General features: G+C 40.4%; 1 protein-coding gene across 3 annotated transcripts in view; it reads right to left on the reverse strand.

The window, feature by feature from the left end:
- Positions 1–101: 101 nt before the first annotated feature.
- The window catches only part of zdhhc8b (zinc finger DHHC-type palmitoyltransferase 8b), a 67,739-nt gene continuing 46,451 nt past the window's right edge, over positions 102–21,389 (reverse strand). The window contains exons 1-11 of one of the 3 annotated variants that reach the window (XM_058072046.1): positions 17,804–18,279; positions 17,556–17,677; positions 13,862–14,019; positions 7,091–7,263; positions 6,874–6,976; positions 6,591–6,682; positions 6,341–6,473; positions 5,661–5,766; positions 4,454–4,560; positions 3,305–4,374; positions 102–2,386 (exon numbers count right to left, since the gene is read on the reverse strand). In XM_058072046.1, the coding sequence (XP_057928029.1) occupies positions 2,254–2,386; positions 3,305–4,374; positions 4,454–4,560; positions 5,661–5,766; positions 6,341–6,473; positions 6,591–6,682; positions 6,874–6,976; positions 7,091–7,263; positions 13,862–14,019; positions 17,556–17,677; positions 17,804–17,856 (2,250 nt within the window). In that variant the 5' untranslated portion in view covers positions 17,857–18,279 and the 3' untranslated portion in view covers positions 102–2,253. Of the gene's footprint in view, positions 2,387–3,304; positions 4,375–4,453; positions 4,561–5,660; positions 5,767–6,340; positions 6,474–6,590; positions 6,683–6,873; positions 6,977–7,090; positions 7,264–13,861; positions 14,020–17,555; positions 17,678–17,803; positions 18,280–21,389 lie in introns of those variants that run through there. The other 2 variants (XM_058072047.1, XM_058072045.1) reach the window with 2 other exon arrangements.

Raw genomic sequence — 21,389 nt, forward strand, 5'->3', positions numbered from 1 at the left:
TGTATCCATAGAAACATTATTGGAAGATATAAAGTCACAATGAATTCTGTTTTTGTAGGAGGAAAAAAAAAAAAGATGCATACTACTTTTTTTATTAAGAATAATTTGCTCAAAGAAAACTTTATTTACTCTGCTCAGGAAATATTCCCTTTCCACAAAAATAGGAACACATTTATAGTATAGTCTATATTTTAATACAATTAAGTCAATATTCAAATGTCTGAAGGTCAAACTGTGGGGTCTTTAAGAGGAGTAACATCCACTTTGTATGTGTTAGGATTCTTACCAAGCAAGACCAATGGTGGTTTAGCTTTGACATTTACGGTAGCGCGGCTATTAACACACCGTTCTGTGTAACCATCCGTTTTCTTTCAGTGTTTCCCACACGACTGCAATCTATTTGTGGTGGCTACAGTGGTATGAAGTATTTTTGCTGTTACATTTACAAAAAGTAAGACAACCTTAAAAAAAAACCTACAAATTAGATGAGCATGTCAGTCTTCTAAAATCTTTTCAGTCAGTATTCTCAGACAGACCTGCCATTTTGTGATGTGTTTATGGTCGCCACAAATAAATAAATAAATGTATGGGAAACACTGACAACGTTGACCAGCAAAGAAAAGAAATGGTTCATTATCAATAAAAAATAAGATTGTTTCCTCCATTGTCTATTTAAATCTTCATGTAGAGAACATACAAATATCCCATGTGTCAACTCTACCTGAAGGCAACAATGGCTGAGTCTTAATATCCCTAATATTTCTTTCAAGTCAGGCATTTATTGTCAAATTTTGTTTAAAATAAATAAACTTTACTATACAAGTCATTTAACTGCAGGTGTGTGTGTGTGTGTGTGGCCACGATCGGGACCTAAACATGTCAAAAACTGAACTTTTAATACTTTCCACTAGGGATGCTCCCATCGATTGGCCACCAATCAATATCAGCCTATTTCCATAAAAAACCAAGTGATTGGCATATACCGATAACTGCCTTTTAAAGCCGATTATCTGCTTTGTCATGTACACTTTGTCCTGTTTTGCTGTGAGAATGAAAATGAGTGTAAAACCTCATTCAGTTTGACAGCTTGACTTATGAGAGGCCAATCGATGTTTTATCATTCCCTTATCGAGCGTATCACTATTCCACTTATCTTTACACGCTTTCCTTATCTGTCAGTAGCAGCAGCTATTTAGCTCGCTACCCCATAAACATACAATCAAGGGGCCGACATTGGCTTAGCTTCTGGTGTATTTTTTTTGTCATTAGTTTGGAGCTCGTTTTTGTCCCATGAGGAAGCCACAAGTGGATGTTTAATGATCATAAACAGTATGTCCTGCCTTATGACGGTGGTATCGGCTGAGCTCAGTCATGGATGATTGGCATCGAAATGGACTAGTATCGACTTTCTGCCATTATGTAATACACTTATTTTTTTCAATGTTACATCCTTTTGTGCTCAATAACCTTTTATATGTTGAGATAAATATATATTTTTTCTCCCTGTTACGTTGGTGGAAGTCTGTGCTCTCCGTGAGCCCTTCTGTAGTGTGGCTGTTAACCAAAAATCCATCGGAACCTTGGTTAGCGTTGTTAATTCATTCCACAAGGTCCAACTTTTAACTGGATTGGACAATAATTGAATACATTTTTCTATTTCTTGACTTCAACTGTGTTTTTCAACCCCATAACCCAACATGTAGCCAAATAAAGTTTGTTTTGTCTTTGGGAATAGTCACAGTTGGACTCTAACTGAGGTTACGATGTAGTATTGGCAAGTTAATTAAAACATGTTTTTTTAACTACATTGAATATAATTCTACCAAACACCAAACCAGACAAGAGATTCCATGGATGAAAACATTAAGTTTGGTGGTGAGGTCATCTGATGGTCCAGGTCCAGCTTGCACCTTCTGGAAGGCAGGCGGAATCCTCCCATAATATGAGTCTTCAAAAACACTGATGGAGTCATTGCATCCATTCGAAACAAACACACTTTAAAAAGGTACAGGTCTTCGTTAAGGGGTCCGGTGTCTTGAAGCACCTTGACTTTTTGAGGCGAGGGTCCTCACGCTTGGAAAAGTATTTTATCCCCCCTCAGTGGCGTTTTGTTCAAGTTGAAACATTGATTTGTTTATATGACATTTGGTCAACCTGGCAACCCATACTGCTGATAAATAACACCCAACACAGACACACACAGAACAACACATCCTGTGATTGGGCAGGAATAACACCAACATGGACTCGTCTTCATACCGAAATCTCATAAGTGGTGCCTCCCACACCAGTCACCTTTTTGACGTTACCGTGGCGACTGGGACTGACGGCAGTACCCTTGGCACTGGGGTGGAAATCCATGTGGCCGTTAACTTTCACGGCCTCTCTGAATGGAAAAAAAGAGAAAAAACAACAAAAGTAGGATTCAACTGAGAGATCGAGAGCTCGGACGGCGGAAGGTTGACGAACGTGATAGGATGAAGGGTTGGCGCAACATGCTTGAGTTGTGTGGATGGAATGATGAAAAGAAGAGAAAAAGCATGCAAAAAGAAGAAGAAGAAATGGAAAGTCACACAACTTTATTCATCTGACAGGCATGAAAGAATACAAAACATGTTTTTTTTTTTTCTAGGAAGGCAAAAACAATCCATTCATAGAATATTGTTATGACAATGTAAGGCTAAATAAACAGGACAACTATTTACAGTGGAACCCATTTATGTCCACTGACTCACATCATCGACATAATCGAAACGGAAACTAAATTTAGCCAGAAAATGAGCCTCATACATTTATTATTGGGGCATAAATTTGGACTGGATTTGTCGCTGCCTCATTATAACGGGACTGTGTAGCACACACTTCATAAGTACCTGGAATCAGTGGTGCCAACTTCCTGACTTTGTTGCTATATTTAGCAAGTATTCGGACCTCTTTGATACCCTTAAAAAAAAAACTGCAACATTTTTTGAGAAGTATATCGAAAGTATTGTATCAGTTTTCTCAATTGACAACATTGACAATTAATTCATTTTCTATGCCGCTTAACTTCACTAGCATCGCAGCGTTATGCTGCACTTTTTAGCCTAGCTAACTTTAGGCGAGAGGTGAACATCGTGGACCAGAACAGATTGTGGACATAAGTGGGTTCCCCTGTACATTGACTACAAATACTACATACTAGACTAAAAGGTACAGACTCACGAATCAGGGGGGAAGGGGGCTTCAAGAGGCGACCACCAGCACCCCCACCCCCGGCCATGTAAATGCATGCAGTTCCAGAGTGCTACATTAGCATTCATACCTTGACCCTCCCAGACGAGGTGAGTCCATCCTGTCCTGGGTACTCATGTATGAGAGTTTCTGGTGGGAGTAGGAAGGGGATCGGGGCATGGCAGGGGAGTGGGGCTGGTGGCCAGGGGAGCGGTAGGGGCCCTCAGGGCCGGAGACCCTGCCGTGGTTGTTGTTGGTGCTGTTGTGATCCGTGTGCAAGGAGCCTGAGGAAGTCCTCGGGGCTCGGCCCAGAGTGGATCCTGCCTGGCGCAGTACAGGTGTTCTCTGGCCATAGCTAAGCCCCACCCCCATGAGGTTGTCTCTGGAACCTCCATAAGCCGGAGGCGTCGGGCCTCTTGAGCCGGCACAGCGAGGCCCGTCAGGGTAGCAGGGGTTGGGTGGGAGGCCGTAACCCCCCGAGGATTCAAACACGCCAGAGTCCTGGGCGTAGATATGTGTCTGGGAATGTCCATGTCGAATGTGACGCTTCTCCCGCTCCTCCCTCTCTTTCCGCTCCTGGATGGAGGCCATGATGGTTTGGGAGAGGTTGTCATAGCGCACTGGGGAGGGCTCTCTGTCGTGGAGGTGAGGGGACTGCCGTCCCACCCCCCTGGGCGGCATCGCTGGACTATAGGTGGCGGTAACCTGCTGTCTCTGCATCTCTGGTTCCCGAATGTGGCACATTTTGGTGGGCAGGTAGGGTGAGTGGAAGCCCATTGGCGGCACGCCACGGTGGGCCAAGCACTCACTGGCAGTGGGCGGTGTGGTGCTGGGGTTGAGCAGGCTGTCATAGGATAGGCTTCCGTTGCGGTTGGAGAGGGTGTTAGGAGAGAAAACGCTCTTATAAGGGGTGGAGGTGACCGCCTGAGGCTGCAGACCCACAAGATGACCTTTCTCAGAACGCTGGTGGGCTTGCTTCAGGCTCAGAGTCCGAGCGTTGACCGGGTCTGAGTCCAGCTGAAAGGGGGAGGACTTGAAGGTGCGGTGAAGGGGAGCATTAGTGTACTCTGGCAGATCCAAATTTGGTTCGGATCTGTAGTCGTGACTCCGAACACCCTCTTCCATGATAGCTGAGGTCTTTTGGTCATCAGGCATGACAATCTAAAGATCCAAGACAAAACATCACTAAAAATGTCTTTATTTCATACAATTATTATAGAATCATACAAAATAGAAATACCTTATCGCCTGCCGTGTGATAGTGGACTTTTGGCATGGTACCAAAGGACGGTCTGAACTTGTACATGGCCGGAGTAGAGGGATGGGTCTTGCCAGAAAGAGAACTTTCTAGAACAACAAATATCATAATTCCTGTAAACACACTGGTATTTCTTTCATCTCAAATATGTCTCAAACATATATTTGTTTATTTATGGAATTATGTGCATTATTTAATTAATATTATTATATTTATTTAATTATTTTATTATTATTTCATTTTATTATTATTATGGGAATTATGTGCATATTTAAATAATATTATTATATTTAATTAATTATTTTATTATTTTATTATTATTATGGGAATTATAGGAATTATGCGCATTATTTAATTAATATTATTATATTTAATTAATTATTTTATTATTATTTCATTTTATTATTATTATGGGAATTATATGAATTATGTGCATTATTTAAATAATATTATTATATTTAATTAATTATTTTATTATTATTTAATTTTTTTATTATGGGAATTATAGGAATTATGTGCATTATTTAATTAATATTATTATATTTAATTAATTATTTTATTTTCATTTTATTATTATTATGGGAATTATAGGAATTATGTGCATTATTTAAATAATATTATTATATTTAATTAATTATTTTATTTTTATTTTATTATTATTATAGGAATTATGTGCATTATTTAAATAATATTATTATATTTAAATAATTATTTTATTATTACTATTTATTTATTATTTAATTAATTATAATATATTTAATTTATCTTCATTATATTATTCATTTTGAATGATAAAAGGTAAACAAGAATATAAATGATTAAATTCAATGATAAATTTGGGGTACTGCAGCTTCCAGCTTCCAGCTGCAGTACCGGAAGCTACCAACAGGTTGTGATATTGTTCCGTGTAGAGCTCCCTAGCAATGACTGTGGTGTGTTAAACATGAGCTCACTAACCATGCTTCATATTTCAAAATATTTTGTGCCAACTACGCTTTAGTTTTGAACTGCGTTGGCCTTCCGTCACTGTGTGACACTTTGTGTGTTTTGATTGACACTGTCACCATAGCGTTCATAATAAATGAGAGTGCCAAACCATTAGCATATAGGCTGAATGACACTGCAGTATATTGAATGGAAGTATAAAGGTACAATGATTACTGGTAAGATATGTTTTGGCGCTACTCACCCTCGCTGGAGGTCAGATGGTTTTTCACCTGGTTGTACCTGTCGGCTTTTGGTGGCAGTGGTGGCTGTGTTTCTTTGTCATCCAGACCATCTATGCTGCTTTTGGACTACAGGGAAGAGAGCACAATTATAAAGAACATTCTAAACACATAGATGACATCATATACAAGTGTATGTGTGTGAAGGTGTTTGTGAGGGACATGCTTACACTGCAAAAAGTGAAAATCTGAACAAGATTAATTATCTGAAATCAATTCACTATACATGTAACATAATAAATTGGTCTAAGCTGCCTTCAGAAACCCCGTTATCTGAAACGTTGGCATAGTTTAACACAAGAATACAACATTTTAAGTACATTTATAGGTCATGCTGCTTATCCTCATTAGGGTTGCGGGTATGCTGGAGTCTATCCCAGCTATTTTTGGGCAAGAGGCGGGATACACCCTAGGACTGGTTGCCAGACAATTGCAGATAATGGACTTTTTTTTTAAACACCCTTTTAATCTCAAAATTAGTTGTTTATCTTTGGCATTGGTGGCCTGATGAAATCCTTTTGTTTTAAATTAACACAGTATTATGTACATTGTGTACATCGTCTCCAGTGAAAAAGGAACAGGGGAGGCAGATGCTGCAACGTTTGAATAAATAAAGGATGTGCAGTGAGTGAAAACAGCCCACCTTGGAGCTAATGATGGTGCCATGGATGCCATTGTCATTGACCTTGATTGTGATTTGCCTGTCTGAGAGGTCTGGTCTGATGAACGGGGGTTGGATTTTGATGTGAGGCCTTTTCCGAGGGTCCAGCATGTACCTGAATTCAAGAGCAAAGATATCAGACATCCTCTACCGTCTTAAAAGGGACTCATTTTGGGACATTATTGGGACTGAGTACATTACATCGTCATTTACAACACAAACAGTATCTCACCTCGGCGCCAGAGGACTACATAAGACGTACTCCACGTTGCCACAACAACCTTTCGTGAAGGGATTTACTCCTCCACGAAATTTGCCCGTAACCTGAGGGACACAAGGCCTTGTTTATAGTCGAGAGAAAAAGCACACACACACAATCTCATACAGTTACATTCAAGTCCAGAGGCTCCACTGCAACACAGAAAGACAAGACTGATAGCCTGACAGTCATTGTAATTCTTCCTAATGAATGTGTTAACCACCATTATTCTTAGTCATCTACTGTTCGTCCTCACTTGTTCATTGGTGGTTCGACCTCGAGCCACAAGCACCATGTGGAAACCTGTGAGACCCATGACGGGAATGAAGAAAAGCCCAGCGATGCACATCACCACCAGCCTGGGTATTGAATGGTTAAGGTAAAAAACAAAAAAAAACATCAGCTCACAAACATGTACATGGATAGCTACAAATAAACAAAAGTGAAAGCAAAGGTCATCGTTAAAAGGATACGTGACGGTCGTGTGCAGAGCGCCTAGTCTCTCCCTGTGGTGGAGGACGAAGATGAGGCCGAAGGTGAAAACTCCCATCATGTGGATGCTCAAAGACAGCAGGAAGAGGAAGAAGTAGCGATAGTTTCTTCGTCCAATGCAGTTGTTCACCCAAGGACAGTGATGGTCAAAGTCCTGAGGAGAGGCCAATATTAAATAGCATGCTCTATGACTCCATGTATGAAAAACATTTACAGTATATGAAATCATAAACCATCAGTAACTGATGAGGAACTGGAGGCTCCGAATGAAATGCTTTGCTGCGGAAAAATACATTATGGGATAACATTTCAATAGCTGTTTTTTTTTTATTTTAAACATATATTAGTGCTTGTATTGTACATTTCTTAGGTACCTTTTGCGTGTTAAGTTGCTGTGTGTTGATTTTAGTGTTATTTGTAAGATGACACTGTGAGTCAGACTGTTATACTGAGTAACGACTTTGTGCAATTTCCAACGGGTTGACAAGCTTGTTGTGAGTTCGATTCACAGATCCATCCATCCACACAAACAACATTCACACTCACACTCACATTAATACGCTACATTTATTCATGTCCTGTATTCCCTAAGTGATTTTTTTTACTACATAGAATAGTGGCATGTAAATATTAAGATTGTTTTCACTATCATAGTAACTGTAACCACATAAAACAGTCAACAGTCACATAAAAACATATATTGGTGCTTGTATTGTACATTTCTTATGTAACTTTTTGGGTGTTAAGTTGCTGTGTGTTGATTTTAGTGTTATTTGTAAGATGACACTGTGAGTCAGACTGTTATACTGAGTAACGACTTTGTGCAATTTCCAACAGGTTGACAAGCTTGTTGTGAGTTCGATTCACAGATCCATCCATCCATCCACACAAACAACCATTCACACTCACATTAATACGCTACATTTATTCATGTCCTGTATTCCCTAAGTGATTTTTTACTACATAGAATAGTGACATGTAAATATTAAGATTGATTTCACTATCATTGTAACTGTAATCACATAAAACATATATTGGTGCTTGTATTGTACATTTCTTATGTAACTTTTTGGGTGTTAAGTTGCTGTGTGTTGATTTTAGTGGTATTTGTAAGATGACACTGTGAGTCAGACTGTTATACTGAGTAACGACTTTGTGCAATTTCCAACAGGTTGACAAGCTTGTTGTGAGTTCGATTCACAGCTCCATCCATCCATCCATACATCCACACAAACAACCATTCACACTCACATTAATACGTTACATTTATTCATGTCCTGTATTCCCTATGTGTTTTCTTTACTACATAGAATAGTGACAAGGTAACATAACAGTGTAGTAATGTAATTATTAAGATTATTTTAACTATCAAAGTAACTGTTATCACATAAAACAGTCAGTGTAATAATTAATAATATAGATAAACATGACCGAACAAGTTGTATTTTGAAAACATCAACTGTTTGTATTGTTTCTTGAATATATATATATATATATATATATATATATATATATATATATGAATATATTATATAAATACAACAATACTATAATAAAAACAACATAATTTTATTTCTCAACAAAACGTGAACATAATGCACAGGAGTGAAAGTAAACAGCTATGTAAGAAAATCACCTATCAGTGATGTTAGTGGGATAAAAGTTCAATTTGACTTTGAAGCGATGGTAAAAGGTCATTTGTTCCAATGAGTCGCCATTTGCATTGTTCCACAGTGATTGGCACATCACGATAGAAAGCGAGGCAGATGAAGTGATGCATGCCTACAGAGCCTACTAGGATACAAGCCTGTGGGGCGTGTTATCATCATCGTTTGCTTGACTTGGCTAAGTCAAGGTTAAACAACGGTGTAAAAAAAAAAACAAAAATGAAGAACAGACTTCATGATGCATTGTTTAACGTCCCTGTTGACACACACATATTTCAATATTATCCCTAATACAATTCAACTCTTAACTCTATATTAACCCTTTCATGCATGACCCATGATAAACTGAGTTAAAAAAATGTTACTAAGTGTTTTTATGTGTCTTTAGACATAAAAATAAGAACTGATTTGGTTCTGTTTTTATACACCAAATTTTCAAGAAGTTATGAACATGTCCACATAGGTGGACAGCATGCGTTTGTGGATTTTGACAAAACGAGACAAACAGCAGTGCTTCAATTGACAAAACTCATCAAACTGCAGAGCTTCAACTGACAAACTACACAAACTATAGTGCATCAACTGCCAACCTCACAAGGTTAGGGATAGGCCACAGATGAGGTGGTACAACCCTGCTACAACGCTGCATGCTGATGCTTATGTACTTATGTAGTCGATCAGTACTGAGATACAGTACGAGATCACCGTCTTGTGTGAAAAATTGCCATGCACCCAGGGCACACAGCCACATTGCAACACATGCAGCTGCACTTTGTTTTTCGTGTGCACGCAGGGTCTTGGCATCTTTGGGCATTTTTTATGTTGTTCAGCTGGGGCAAGAGGTTTCCAGGACCAGGCCTGACCTCCTTGGTACCTTGGATGCAGGTTTGCACTTCACAGGAATAGGAGGTGGGGAAGTGTCACTTGGTCTCCCCCTTTTGCGGACAGTGCCTGAATTTATCAATGAATGAGCCACAGATGCCTTGAAAGGCAGAAGACCACCCTCCTGCAATCCAGAGAATCTGAGGAGATGCCAGGCATTCACAACGGTTACATCGAGGAAGTGGAAGAACATTCTGATGTACCAGTGTTTGGACTTGCATCTGTGAGGATACATTGCCACCATTTGGTCCATCAGGTCAAACACTCCCATATAATCGTTGTTCACCTTCACTGCAAATGCCCTGTCCATGGTGATGATCTTCTGTTGCACTCCTGAGTTTTGTTTGTGCCCCCTGAAGCCTGTTGACCCGGCATGTGCCAGTGACATAGATGCCCTGTTCCTTCAAAGACAGTAATTAGTGGAATGCCACAAAAGTAGTTATCAAAAACCTTGTGGTTCTTGAATTGGATGTCATCACAGAGGCGCAAGATGACGTCTGCAGCCATTCCCAATTCGTTGACTGCACCTGTGCTGGCTGCACCCCTGTACACTTCAAAGTGGTACATGTATCCTGAAGCCCCTGATCTTGCCCAAATTTTCACACCCCAGGGTTTTGTTTTTTTGGGGATGTATTGCTTGATAGACAATTTGCCTTTGAAGAGCATGATCATCTCATCTATGGCTTGAAACTCCTCAGGATCCACAGCAGAGAGCAAATTTGCTGGAAAAGTACCTGTTACTCATAATGAATAATGCACAAAACATACATATTGATATATACAATGCAGCTTACAATCTAATAGCATAAAATGTTGATTTATACAAAAGAAAACTACTTCAGATAAAACATTGTCAAGAGTGATATACTGTTCAGTAATTGCATGTAATTGCATGCAGTCCACTTTGGTGGACATCTGAAAAATTGCAATTTCCTCCCAATCTAGAATCAATACATTGAAATTTTCACAACTATGGTGATTATTAGGTGTTACTTGATGTAGAAATATTTTTTTTACCTGCAGGAGTCTCCTACTCTAGAAGGATTGAGTAGAAATCCCACAGGTGCTAGGCATGTTTTAATTTCTGGCAGCCATCTTCAATGTTGACACAATTATTCTGCAGTTACAATGGTTGACCACACAAAGCAGTGTTGGGTGGATTCTCAGGCGTCCACTCTAGAGGCTTATAAGCAACAATGCCATCAAAACCTATTTTCATCATTGAAAATGACGTTTTAATAGCTGTCCACTGCAGTGACCGTCATGCGTGAAAGGGTTAATAATCTTTGGGACTCTGAAGAGGAAATAAATGTGACATTGCATGAGCTTATCTAAATGACAACACGGCTGATGCAATCTAAAGGGCAACAAAAATGACCTTTGCAGTGGTTGGGCACCACCAAAACAGAATTCATACATATTCAGCCTTTGCAATGTAATCACTGCTATGGTTGACAGGATTTATTGTTGGAAAATAATCAAGAAAGTAATCAATTGCATCTCTCTGGATACTTCACTCTCAGTTTGCAGTGGTATACATACTATAGAGTATATACACACACATATTTGATGTCATTTTTCACCACCAGCTGATACATTACAATCCACAGTATAGTGTAAATAAACATAGGGCTATGCATTAAATGACTACATGCCCTTTTTTTTATTATTTGTTATGGTGATTTGTCAGGAGTCAGTTGAGGTGGCTCGGGCATCTAGTCTGGATGCCTCCCGGACGCCACAATGTGAGGTGTTCTGGGCATGCCCAGCTGGGAAAAGGCCCCGGGGCAGACCTAGGACACGCTGCAGGGATTATGTCTCACAGTTGTCCTGGGAACGCCACGACCCGGACCCGGATAAGCGGAGGACAATGGATGGATGGATGGATGGGTGATTTGTCAGTGCATTTATATACTGTATATTAGGGTGCAATAAAAAACACAATTATTGAATTTTGACATGGCTGGGTACTAAAACGGTACCAATATATGTAGAAACAACACATACAACATATTTTTCCAATACATGATTATTTAGAGGTGCCACCATACGTCTGTTTTTGTGGAATAAAGTGATGAACAGTTCAATGGTCGCCATGGAGATTTGAGGTCAGCAAAGAATGCAACTCAAGAACTCTCAGGTGATCTTTATGTTTTTTTTTGGTATTTATACTACTATTACATATTACTACCAATTTTGCAGTTTCGTCTTTGCAGTTTGAATGATTTGTAGTCATATTTATATTATTATTTAGTGCTCATTGACTCTACTGTAGCTAACATTAGCTAGCTACAGTTTGCTAATGACAGTTAGCTAATAGCTGAGCAAGCCTAACGTCAACAACAGTAATGTAGAGCAGACAGTATTTCTGATGCCTCATATTTATTGAGATATATATTTATTTATTGATACACTTGTCCATTTATTCTCCTAAAATGCTGCCCTCAACAACTAGTTCCTTTCAGACTAGCAGTCCCAGCTTGGTCTTTGGTCTGGGCCCCCTTTGATAACCCTATAGAAAATGATGCTGTATAGAAGTTGATTGTACTCAACATTTCCAGGTCAACTTTTTGGCAATTAGACTAGAAATTGCACATTTTCCCAAATTTTACAAAAGTTTATGTGTGAGGTGGCACCCCTAAATCTCAATGGATTTCCTCAAAGACATTTTTATGTTCATTAGAAAAAAAATGGAATACCAGCCAAATTGATATTATGAATTAAAAATTTCCCATTCAAATTTGATGCACCCTACTGTATATAATAGATATACACTCCTCTGTGAATCGCCACCTTGGCGATGGAGGAGGTGGTGGAAGGGTTTGAGTGCCCGACTGATCCTAGGAACTGTGTTGTCTGGGGGTTATATGCTCCTGGTAGGGTCTCCCAAGAAAAACGGGTCCAAGATGACAGCCCAGACCAAGAATGATTCAGAAGACCCATATGAAGAAAAGCAAGAGGAGAGACTGCACCTCGCCGGATGTGGAATACAGGTTTGTTTGGCTACGGAATCAATGTCTTTGACAGCCAATGCAGCCTCAAAAATTGCAGTTAATATCTGATCCTTAGTCCTTAAGTCTGAATGAGAAACGCCTTCTCTTGCCTAGTAGCTTCCAGTGCTAGTCTGACGACCAGGCAAAAGGCTCCACTGTGGCTCTTCTAAAATCTGTTCAAGGATCATCTTACATTATCGTTAATTCGTGGTGAGTACCAATACATTTTTATAATAAGTGTGTGAAGCATATTTAGTGCTTAAACCTGAATTTTCATTCATTCATTCATTCATTCATTCGTTCATTTTCTACCGCGTTTTCCTCACGAGGATCGCGGGGGGTTCTGGAGCCTATCCCAGCTGTCTTCGGGCAAGAGGCGGGGTACACCCTGGACTGGTCTCCAGCCAATCACAGGGCACATATAGACAAACAACCATTCACACTAACATTCATACCTATGGACAATTTGGAGTCGCCAATTAACCTAGCATGTTTTTGGAATGTGGGAGGAAACCGGAGTACCCGGAGAAAACCCACGCATGCACGGGGAAACTCCACAGAGAGGGCCGAGGGTGGAATTGAACCCTGGTCTCCTCGCTGTGAGGTCGCTAACCACTAGACCGCCGTGCAGTCCCACATTCTAGCATCCGTTTAAATAACTTAAATTTGGACATGAGCTCCAAGTCTGTTAAGGGGAACTAGGCAGGGAATTCATTCTCGAATTGTGTCTTAACAATTTCAACAAATTAACGGGGAGAACATGCAAACTCCACACAGAGATGGCCGAGGGTGGAATTGGACCCTGGTCTCCTAGCTGTGGGGTCTGCGTACTAACCACTCGACCGCCGTGCCGCCCCCTAGAGCTACATATAATCTAATAATTACAAGTCACCGGTATAACCGTTATTGCAAATGTCGAAATCAGAGCAGAACATCAACATCAAACTAGCAAAGAGTGTAGTGTGTCAAAAATAGACATTTTTACGGCCATCTCAATTACTCAGGGTTGCCCGCCATTCGCCGGTGATCCCAAAACATCTCCCCTGCAAATAGCATGGCTCTATGGTTATTACTGATCAGAATGAAATGTGCGGATCAGTTGCGACTTCATGCTCTCAATTTTGCCTCCTTCCCTAAAAAGGTGCTGCGAACCAACAATCGGTTTCACTACGTCTGCATATTCTCACATACATAGCGTCTCGACACCCACCTCCACACAGTTGTCACAGACGCTGCAATGCGAGCACCGAGGCGGTCTGTAGAAGTGACAGGTGGCGCACCATTTCATCCGGACCTGAATGCCCTTGATCTCCACGTTCTTGTACAGGGGCGCTCGGAAGTCATCGTCCTTATCTTCATCCTCGTCCGCTGTGCACACATGAACATAAATCTCAATCTTTGAATGAAGCTCAAGTAGAGCTAATTCACCATTCACCTTCACTCATGCAGGGCTAACTTATACGTTTATACAGCAACACAGAAGGTTAACAGAAACCTCAAACTTGGTGTCTGTGGGTTCAAATGTAACAAATGTAGCTTTTCTAATGGGATGTAATCTCTGCACACATTGCTATAAATACTCAACAAACTGTAATTAAACTGTGATGAAACTCCAATTGCATTATTAATGTAAGATATTTTTATGACAACCTTATTTTGTTTTTACGCAATTAGAGAAGATGTGGCGAACAGGGCTCTTATTTTGAAGACCGGAAGTGTCGGTTTACGGGTTTATGGGAATGCCTGTTTACAGGTTTAGAAAAAAAAATTGTGATTAAACACATATAAATGTGTGAATTTGCACAAAGTGGTTAAATTAACAAGTGGTAAAACACAACACATTGTAAACACACACTGTTGCTCCAGCATGCTCTGCTAAACTAAGCTAACCCAGCTAGCTTATATTCATACTCCTTAAGAGGAGTTTTTCTGCCAACTTTCACTGGTCGCCTTTTGGAAATGTTTAATTTTGGTTAGCGCGCAGGGCACACAGCTAGGAGACCCGAGTTCAATTCCACCCTCGGCCATCTCTGTGTGGAGTTTCCATGTTCTCCCCGTGCATGCGGGGGTTTTCTCCGGGTATTCCGGTTTCCTCCCACATTCCAAAAACATGCTAGGTTAATTGGCGACTCCAAATTGTCCATAGGTATGAATGTGAGTGTGAATGGTTGTTTGTCTATATGTGCCCTGTGATTGGCTGGCCACCAGTCCAGGGTGTACCCCGCCTCTCGCTGGAAGACAGCTGGGATAGGCTCCAGCACCCCCGCGACCCTCGTGAGGAAAAAGCGGTAGAAAATGAATTAATAATTTGGGAGGTGGAGAGTGGTTAGCACGCAAGCCGCACAGCTAGGAGACCGGGTTCGATTCCACCAATGGCCCTCTCTGTGTGGAGTTTCCATGTTCTCCCAGTGCATGTGTGGGTTTTCTCCGGGTACTCCGGTTTCCTCCCACATTCCAAAAACATGCTAGGTTAATTGGCGACTCCAAATTGTCCATAGGTATGAATGTGAGTGTGAATGGTTGTTTGTCTATATGTGCCCTGTGATTGGCTGGCCACCAGTCCAGGGTGTACCCCGCCTCTCGCTGGAAGACAGCTGGGATAGGCTCCAGCACCCCCGCAACCCTCGTGAGGAAAAAGCGGTAGAAAATGAATTAATAATTTGGGTGGAGAGTGGTTAGCACGCAAGCCGCACAGCTTGGAGACCCGAGTTCGATTCCACCTTCGGCCATCTCTGTGTGGAGTTTCCATGTTCTCCCCGTGCATGCGGGGGTTTTCTCCGGGTACTCCGGTTTCCTCCCACATTCCAAAAACATGCTAGGTTAATTGGCGACTCCAAATTGTCCATAGGTATGAATGTGAGTGTGAATGGTTGTTTGTCTATATGTGCCCTGTGATTGGCTGGCCACCAGTCCAGTGTGTATAGGCTCCAGCACCCCCGTAACCAATGAATGAATGAATGAATGAATAATTTTGAATAATTTTAGCGTTTCTGATGAGATTCCGCCACGATTGAGTGGTCCACCAGAGGAAAAACGTCCCCCCCAAATGTTCCTTCCCCTCACAATTTCATTCATGTCAATTTCTGCGAGATTCCGCTTTTAACAGTAAATTCTATTTTTATTGGCCAATTCTGTGACACTAGCCACAATTCCGCAAAGAATTGCAAATAACTGCAAATAACTGCAAATGTATTAGATTATATTAGATATACCTTTATTCGTCCCTCAGTGGGGAAATTTACACTTTTAATAAAATTAATACAATTCACAAACTGTGCAACTGTACATGTAGAGTAAAAACCTGTGCTGGGAAATAACAGAACACACCAACCTCTGCTGAAGCAGCCAGTGAGTAATTTAAATATCCTAATGATTATTACTGCTTTACCAGAAGAAGCAATTGTTTCTCCAGACAGGTGCTTATCATTTACAAGAACATTTCAAACACCCGCAGGGAAGGATTGAGTCACTGCTGTATAAAGGCAGAGAGGACTAATGCTTGGATCAGCACAGTTGGTGGTGTTGCTTTGCCGACACAATGAAAGCTTGTATATTTTCTCCATATGACAAGCAGATAAAAGGCTTGTGAGACATGAGGGGATGGTGTTATTACACACACTCACAACAGTCATTTCAGATTCATGCAGTTCACACAGGACATTTGGTAGGATTGTGTACAAAATGTAACACACTGCAATGAAACTATATTTCTCTTCTTATGGTGCATGCAGTGTTTTTGTAGCAGGAATTTTCAACGTTGCTATGTTTGTGGATCCTGGCATTTGTGTTGTTGAACAATAGTAGTCGAGATTGAAAAGTGAAAAACACAATGGCAACCTGTTGAAGTTGACATCCCTTGGATTGGCTGACTCATGTGGACATAAGCCAGTGTCTATAAAACCGAAAACAGACATTACTTGCGTGTTACTTTTTACTTTGGCCAGAGTCATAACATGATTGGGTGTTTTTGAACTGAGGGTAGTTTGTTGAGACTGTATGTATTGAGACCTTTTGTTTGTGCCAATGAGTGCATTTAGATGAAGAAAGGGGGGGGGGGGGGGGGTGAAGGAGTGACTGAGAAAAAAAAAAAATCTTTTCTCCTTTCCTGTTGAGGTTTGGTTTTATGATTTTGACATAAATATAAATCTGCTTTTGCAAAAAGACCCAATTGACAATTCTACATGCTGCCATCATACCACTAAATCCAATAACATAAAAAATAGCTCCATAATGGATGAAAAACGAGGCGCTACAATGAGACGAGATAACTCGTGCTGTGCTGTAGGTGGATTACGGTAAGCAAATGAACCCCTACTTTTCGATGATGTGCTCTAAATGGCTTGTCGCAGTTCACTTAAACAAATCAAACCTTATCAGCCACCTGAAAATACCACCATCATTGACGCCCGGGGCTTGTTCCTATTGCCATACCGTTTTAAAAGTACCCAAGGCCAAAGCAATATATGATTTCATTCTGGAAATGCTGCATAACCAGCCCTTTACCACCATTGAAAATACCGGCTTTTGTCAGCTAGTATATCCGATTGTCAATAGTAGTTATGTCGTGATATTTCAAGGACAAATCTACAGGCGTAGTTTGTCACATCTAACTCAGTTTGAGTCTTTATTACCTGCACATGTGCACATACTACAGTTAGATCTAAATTTAGAAAATAATATAAATGAAAATGTATTGGTTATCGGTATTGGATTTGTGAAACAGAAAGTTATTGGTATCTATCAATAGTACACTACCATTTTATTCATTACATTACCATTTCATTTAATGACTGTATTTCACATATTATATGTATAATTTAGGTACACTAAACTTGGATTTTTATACCAGATTCATTCGTAACTCGAGTACTACCTGGAGTAAACAAAGAAAGATTCACACACACCTCTGGGGTAAACACCAGGGTCCATGAAGGTCGCCATGCTGAAGTTGGCCAAGACAAAGAGGAAGACGAGGCCATTGTAGAGAGGCACAACGGGGGAGATCACCTTAGTCAACCAGGGGCACCTGAAGAAACATAGGTAGACATTAAATGGTTTGGTTTTTTTTCATTGCCATCCAGCACATCCTATTTTTTCCTATAATTAATGCACTTTGCCCCTAACATCTTAGCATACCCAGTGTAGCTCTTACCGTCTGATATACATTTTTCCCACTCCAAATGCATCCTCCAATGTCCAATGCATGACACCTAAAATACATTTTAGCCAGCTAGCAAACCTCTGATTTTTTTTCCTGGTTATGTTTACCCAACCACTTGTTGCTCGGCAGAGTTCAGAGTGCTAAATTATATTGCCCAGCCTATTGGCTAGCTAGCTAACAAAACTAAATCAAAATAAATAAATAACACGAGGCGAGCTATATCTAGCTAGCTAGCCTCTGATTATTTTCCCTGGTTATTTTTACCTAACCACTTGTTACTAGGCAGATTTCACAGTGCTAAATGACATTGGCTGGGCAGCCTATTGGCTAGCTAACTAACCAAAATGAGTATAAACAATAATAATGTGACTATAGCTAGCTAACTAGCTATAGCAAACTAGCTAGCTAGCCTCAGATTATTTTCCCTGCTAAATTATATTGCCCAGCTAGCTATTAGCTGGTTAGCCTATTGGCTAGCTAGCTAACCGAAGGGAGTAAAAAATATATATATATAAATAATACAAGGCTAGCTATATCTAGCTAGCTAGCCTCCGATTATTTTCCCTGGTTATGTTTACTTAACCACTTGTTAAATGACATTGGCTGGGCAGCCTATTGGCTAGCTAGCTAACCAAAACAAGTATAAACAATAATAATGTGACTATAGCTAGCTAACTAGATATAGCAAACTAGCTAGCTAGCCTCAGATTATTTTCCCTGCTAAATTATATTGCCCAGCTAGCTATTAGCTGGCTAGCCTATTGGCTAGCTAGCTAACCAAAGGGAGTAAATATATATATATATATATATATATATATATATATATATAATACAAGGCTAGCTATATATAGCTAGCTTCCGATTATTTTCCTTGGTTATGCTTACTTAACCACTTGTTAGCTATTAGCTGGCTAGCCTATTCTGCTCCATAACCAGGAAAAATAATCTGAGGGCTTGCTAGCTGGCTAAAATGTAGTTTAGGTGTCAAAAATAATCAGACGTATCGGGGTCTCAAACTCAATTTACTAGGGGGCCACTAGAGCTCGGGTCTGGGTGAGACTGGGCCGCATCAGGTCTTCCAAAAAAAAACCCACAAAAAAACGCATTTATTAAAAACAATTTTTTTTTTAAAAACTTTGCTTTGGTTCCAATTTTCTACAATAAATGCTCTGATAAAACATTCCACTGTTCTCAAATATCTTACTTTAGAGCTAGCGACCTAAACGGTAGCCTTCAAGTTATTTCCTTTAAACTTAAATAGCCAAAAACTTACCACTTCCACACGGATAGGGAGGATAACTATTAACAGTTATTTAACCTTTAACATGAACATTAATCAAACGTAATATTTTTTTCTGGGTACATGATACCATACAGCATCCATATCAAACTTGCGTGGGCCGCACTAACATTAAACTTTCATATCAAGGTGGGGGCCTCAAACTAGTGTCCTGCGGGCCACATTTGGCCCGCGGGCCGCATGTTTGAGACCCCTGGTATAGGTATACAATACCTAGCTAGACTCTTATTTTTGACTGTTTACCCAACCACGTGTTGCTAGGCAGAGTTCAGAGTGTTCAATTCTGTTGTCAAATGAATACATGGGTAATGCACACCGACTAAGATGCTTCCTTCACCACTTCACCCAAAAGGTTGCCCAACACTGAGAAATAGGACAACAAGATCCAACAGAAATAAATGATTCTAAAAAAAAGAGCACTATTAGGGCAAACTTTCAGTTTGACTGACTTTTTATTCACCACCGATTTATACATCAGCTCAAAATTACCCTTCCAATTCTTCATTTTCCTCACTTCATTATACATGACCTTCTATTTTGCCTGCAGCCCATCCCTCAGTCAGTGCGATGAAATATTCACCTGCACCGATGCAAAGACCCAGGCATCTGTCATTTCAGGCAATACTGTTTGTGTAGGCTCTCTTAAAATCGAAAAATGGAAAGGGTCACAGAATGAGTGTATTAAGTATCTTGCCAGTGAAGGCGGAATGAGTTTCATGAACACATTGGCCTTCTTGGCATAGTGATAGCTTTTTGGGTTGGAGTCCTGTCATCAATATGCTATGACACTGGATGGGATTAGTGTTGATTACCTGTAGATTCCTCTAAACTAGTTTAATTTACTTGGAATGAGTCATTCTTGGGTAAAATTTCAACAACTTTTCCCATGAAACACATTTCAGACGGTCAGTCAGTTAGTCTGTGCAGTGCTGCAACAAGTGTTCAAGACAGAAAATCATAAAAACCTGATGAAAAAAAGGCTGGTTTCTTGCTTGCCAAAAATGATACATTGATGCATGGTGTGATGTCACTGAGAATCTGAGAGCAGAAAATAGTGTAGGAAGAAAATGTGACTCATTAGAAGAAAAGTCATTGGTTAATTGGGTTGAAGCAATAAATAACCAACGAGTGCTGATCAATGCACAGTATTTACAGTGAAGAAAATAAGTATTTGAACACCCTGCTATTTTGCTATTTCTCCCACTTAGAAATCATGGAGGGGTCTGAAATTTTCATCGTAGGTGCATGTCCACTGTGAGAGAGATAAACTAAAAAGAAAAATCCAGAAATCACAATGCATGATTTTTTTAACAATTTATTTGTGTGATACAGCTGCTAATAAGTATTTGAACACCTGAGAAAATGAATGTTAATATTTGGTACAGTAGCCTTTGTTTGCTATTACAGAGGTCAAACGTTTCCTGTAGTTTTTCACCAGGTTTGCACACACTGCAGGAGGGATCTTGGCCCACTCCTCCACACAGATCTTCTCTAGATCAGTCAGGTTTCTGGGCTGTCGCTGAGAAACACGGAGTTTGAGCTCCCTCCAAAGATTTTCGATTGGGTTCAGGTCTGGAGACTGGCTGGGCCATGCTAGAACCTTGATATGCTTCTTACGGAGCCACTCCTTGGTTTTCCTGGCTGTGTGCTTCGGGTCGTTGTCGTGTTGGAAGACCCAGCCACGACCCATCTTCAATGCTCTGACAGAGGGAAGGAGGTTGTTCCCCAAAATCTCACAATACACGGCCCCAGTCATCCTCTCTTTAATGCAGTGCACTCGTCCTGTCCCATGTGCAGAAAAACACCCCCAAAGCATGATGCTACCACCCCCATGCTTCACAGTAGGGATGGTGTTCTTCGGATTGTACTCTTCATTCTTCTTCCTCCAAACACGCTTATTGGAATTATGACCAAAAAGTTCTATTTTGGTCTCATCTGACCATAAAACTTTCTCCCATGACTCCTCTGTATCATCCAAATGGTCATATGCAAACTTAAGACGGGCCTTGACATGTGCTGGTTTAAGCAGGGGAACCTTTCGTGCCATGCATGATTTCACATCATGACGTCTTAGTGTATTACCTACAGTAACCTTGGAAACGGTGGTCCCAGCTCTTTTCAGCTCATTGACCAAGTCCTGTCGTGTAGTTCTGGGCTGATTCCTCACCTTTCTTAGAATCATTGAGACCCCACGAGGTGATATCTTGCATGGGGCTCCACTCCGATTGAGATTGACCGTCATGTTTAGCTTCTTCCATTTTCTAATGATAGCTCCAA

This window comes from Doryrhamphus excisus, chromosome 4 (genome assembly GCF_030265055.1).
Source record: "Doryrhamphus excisus isolate RoL2022-K1 chromosome 4, RoL_Dexc_1.0, whole genome shotgun sequence".
Lineage (NCBI taxonomy): Eukaryota > Metazoa > Chordata > Actinopteri > Syngnathiformes > Syngnathidae > Doryrhamphus > Doryrhamphus excisus.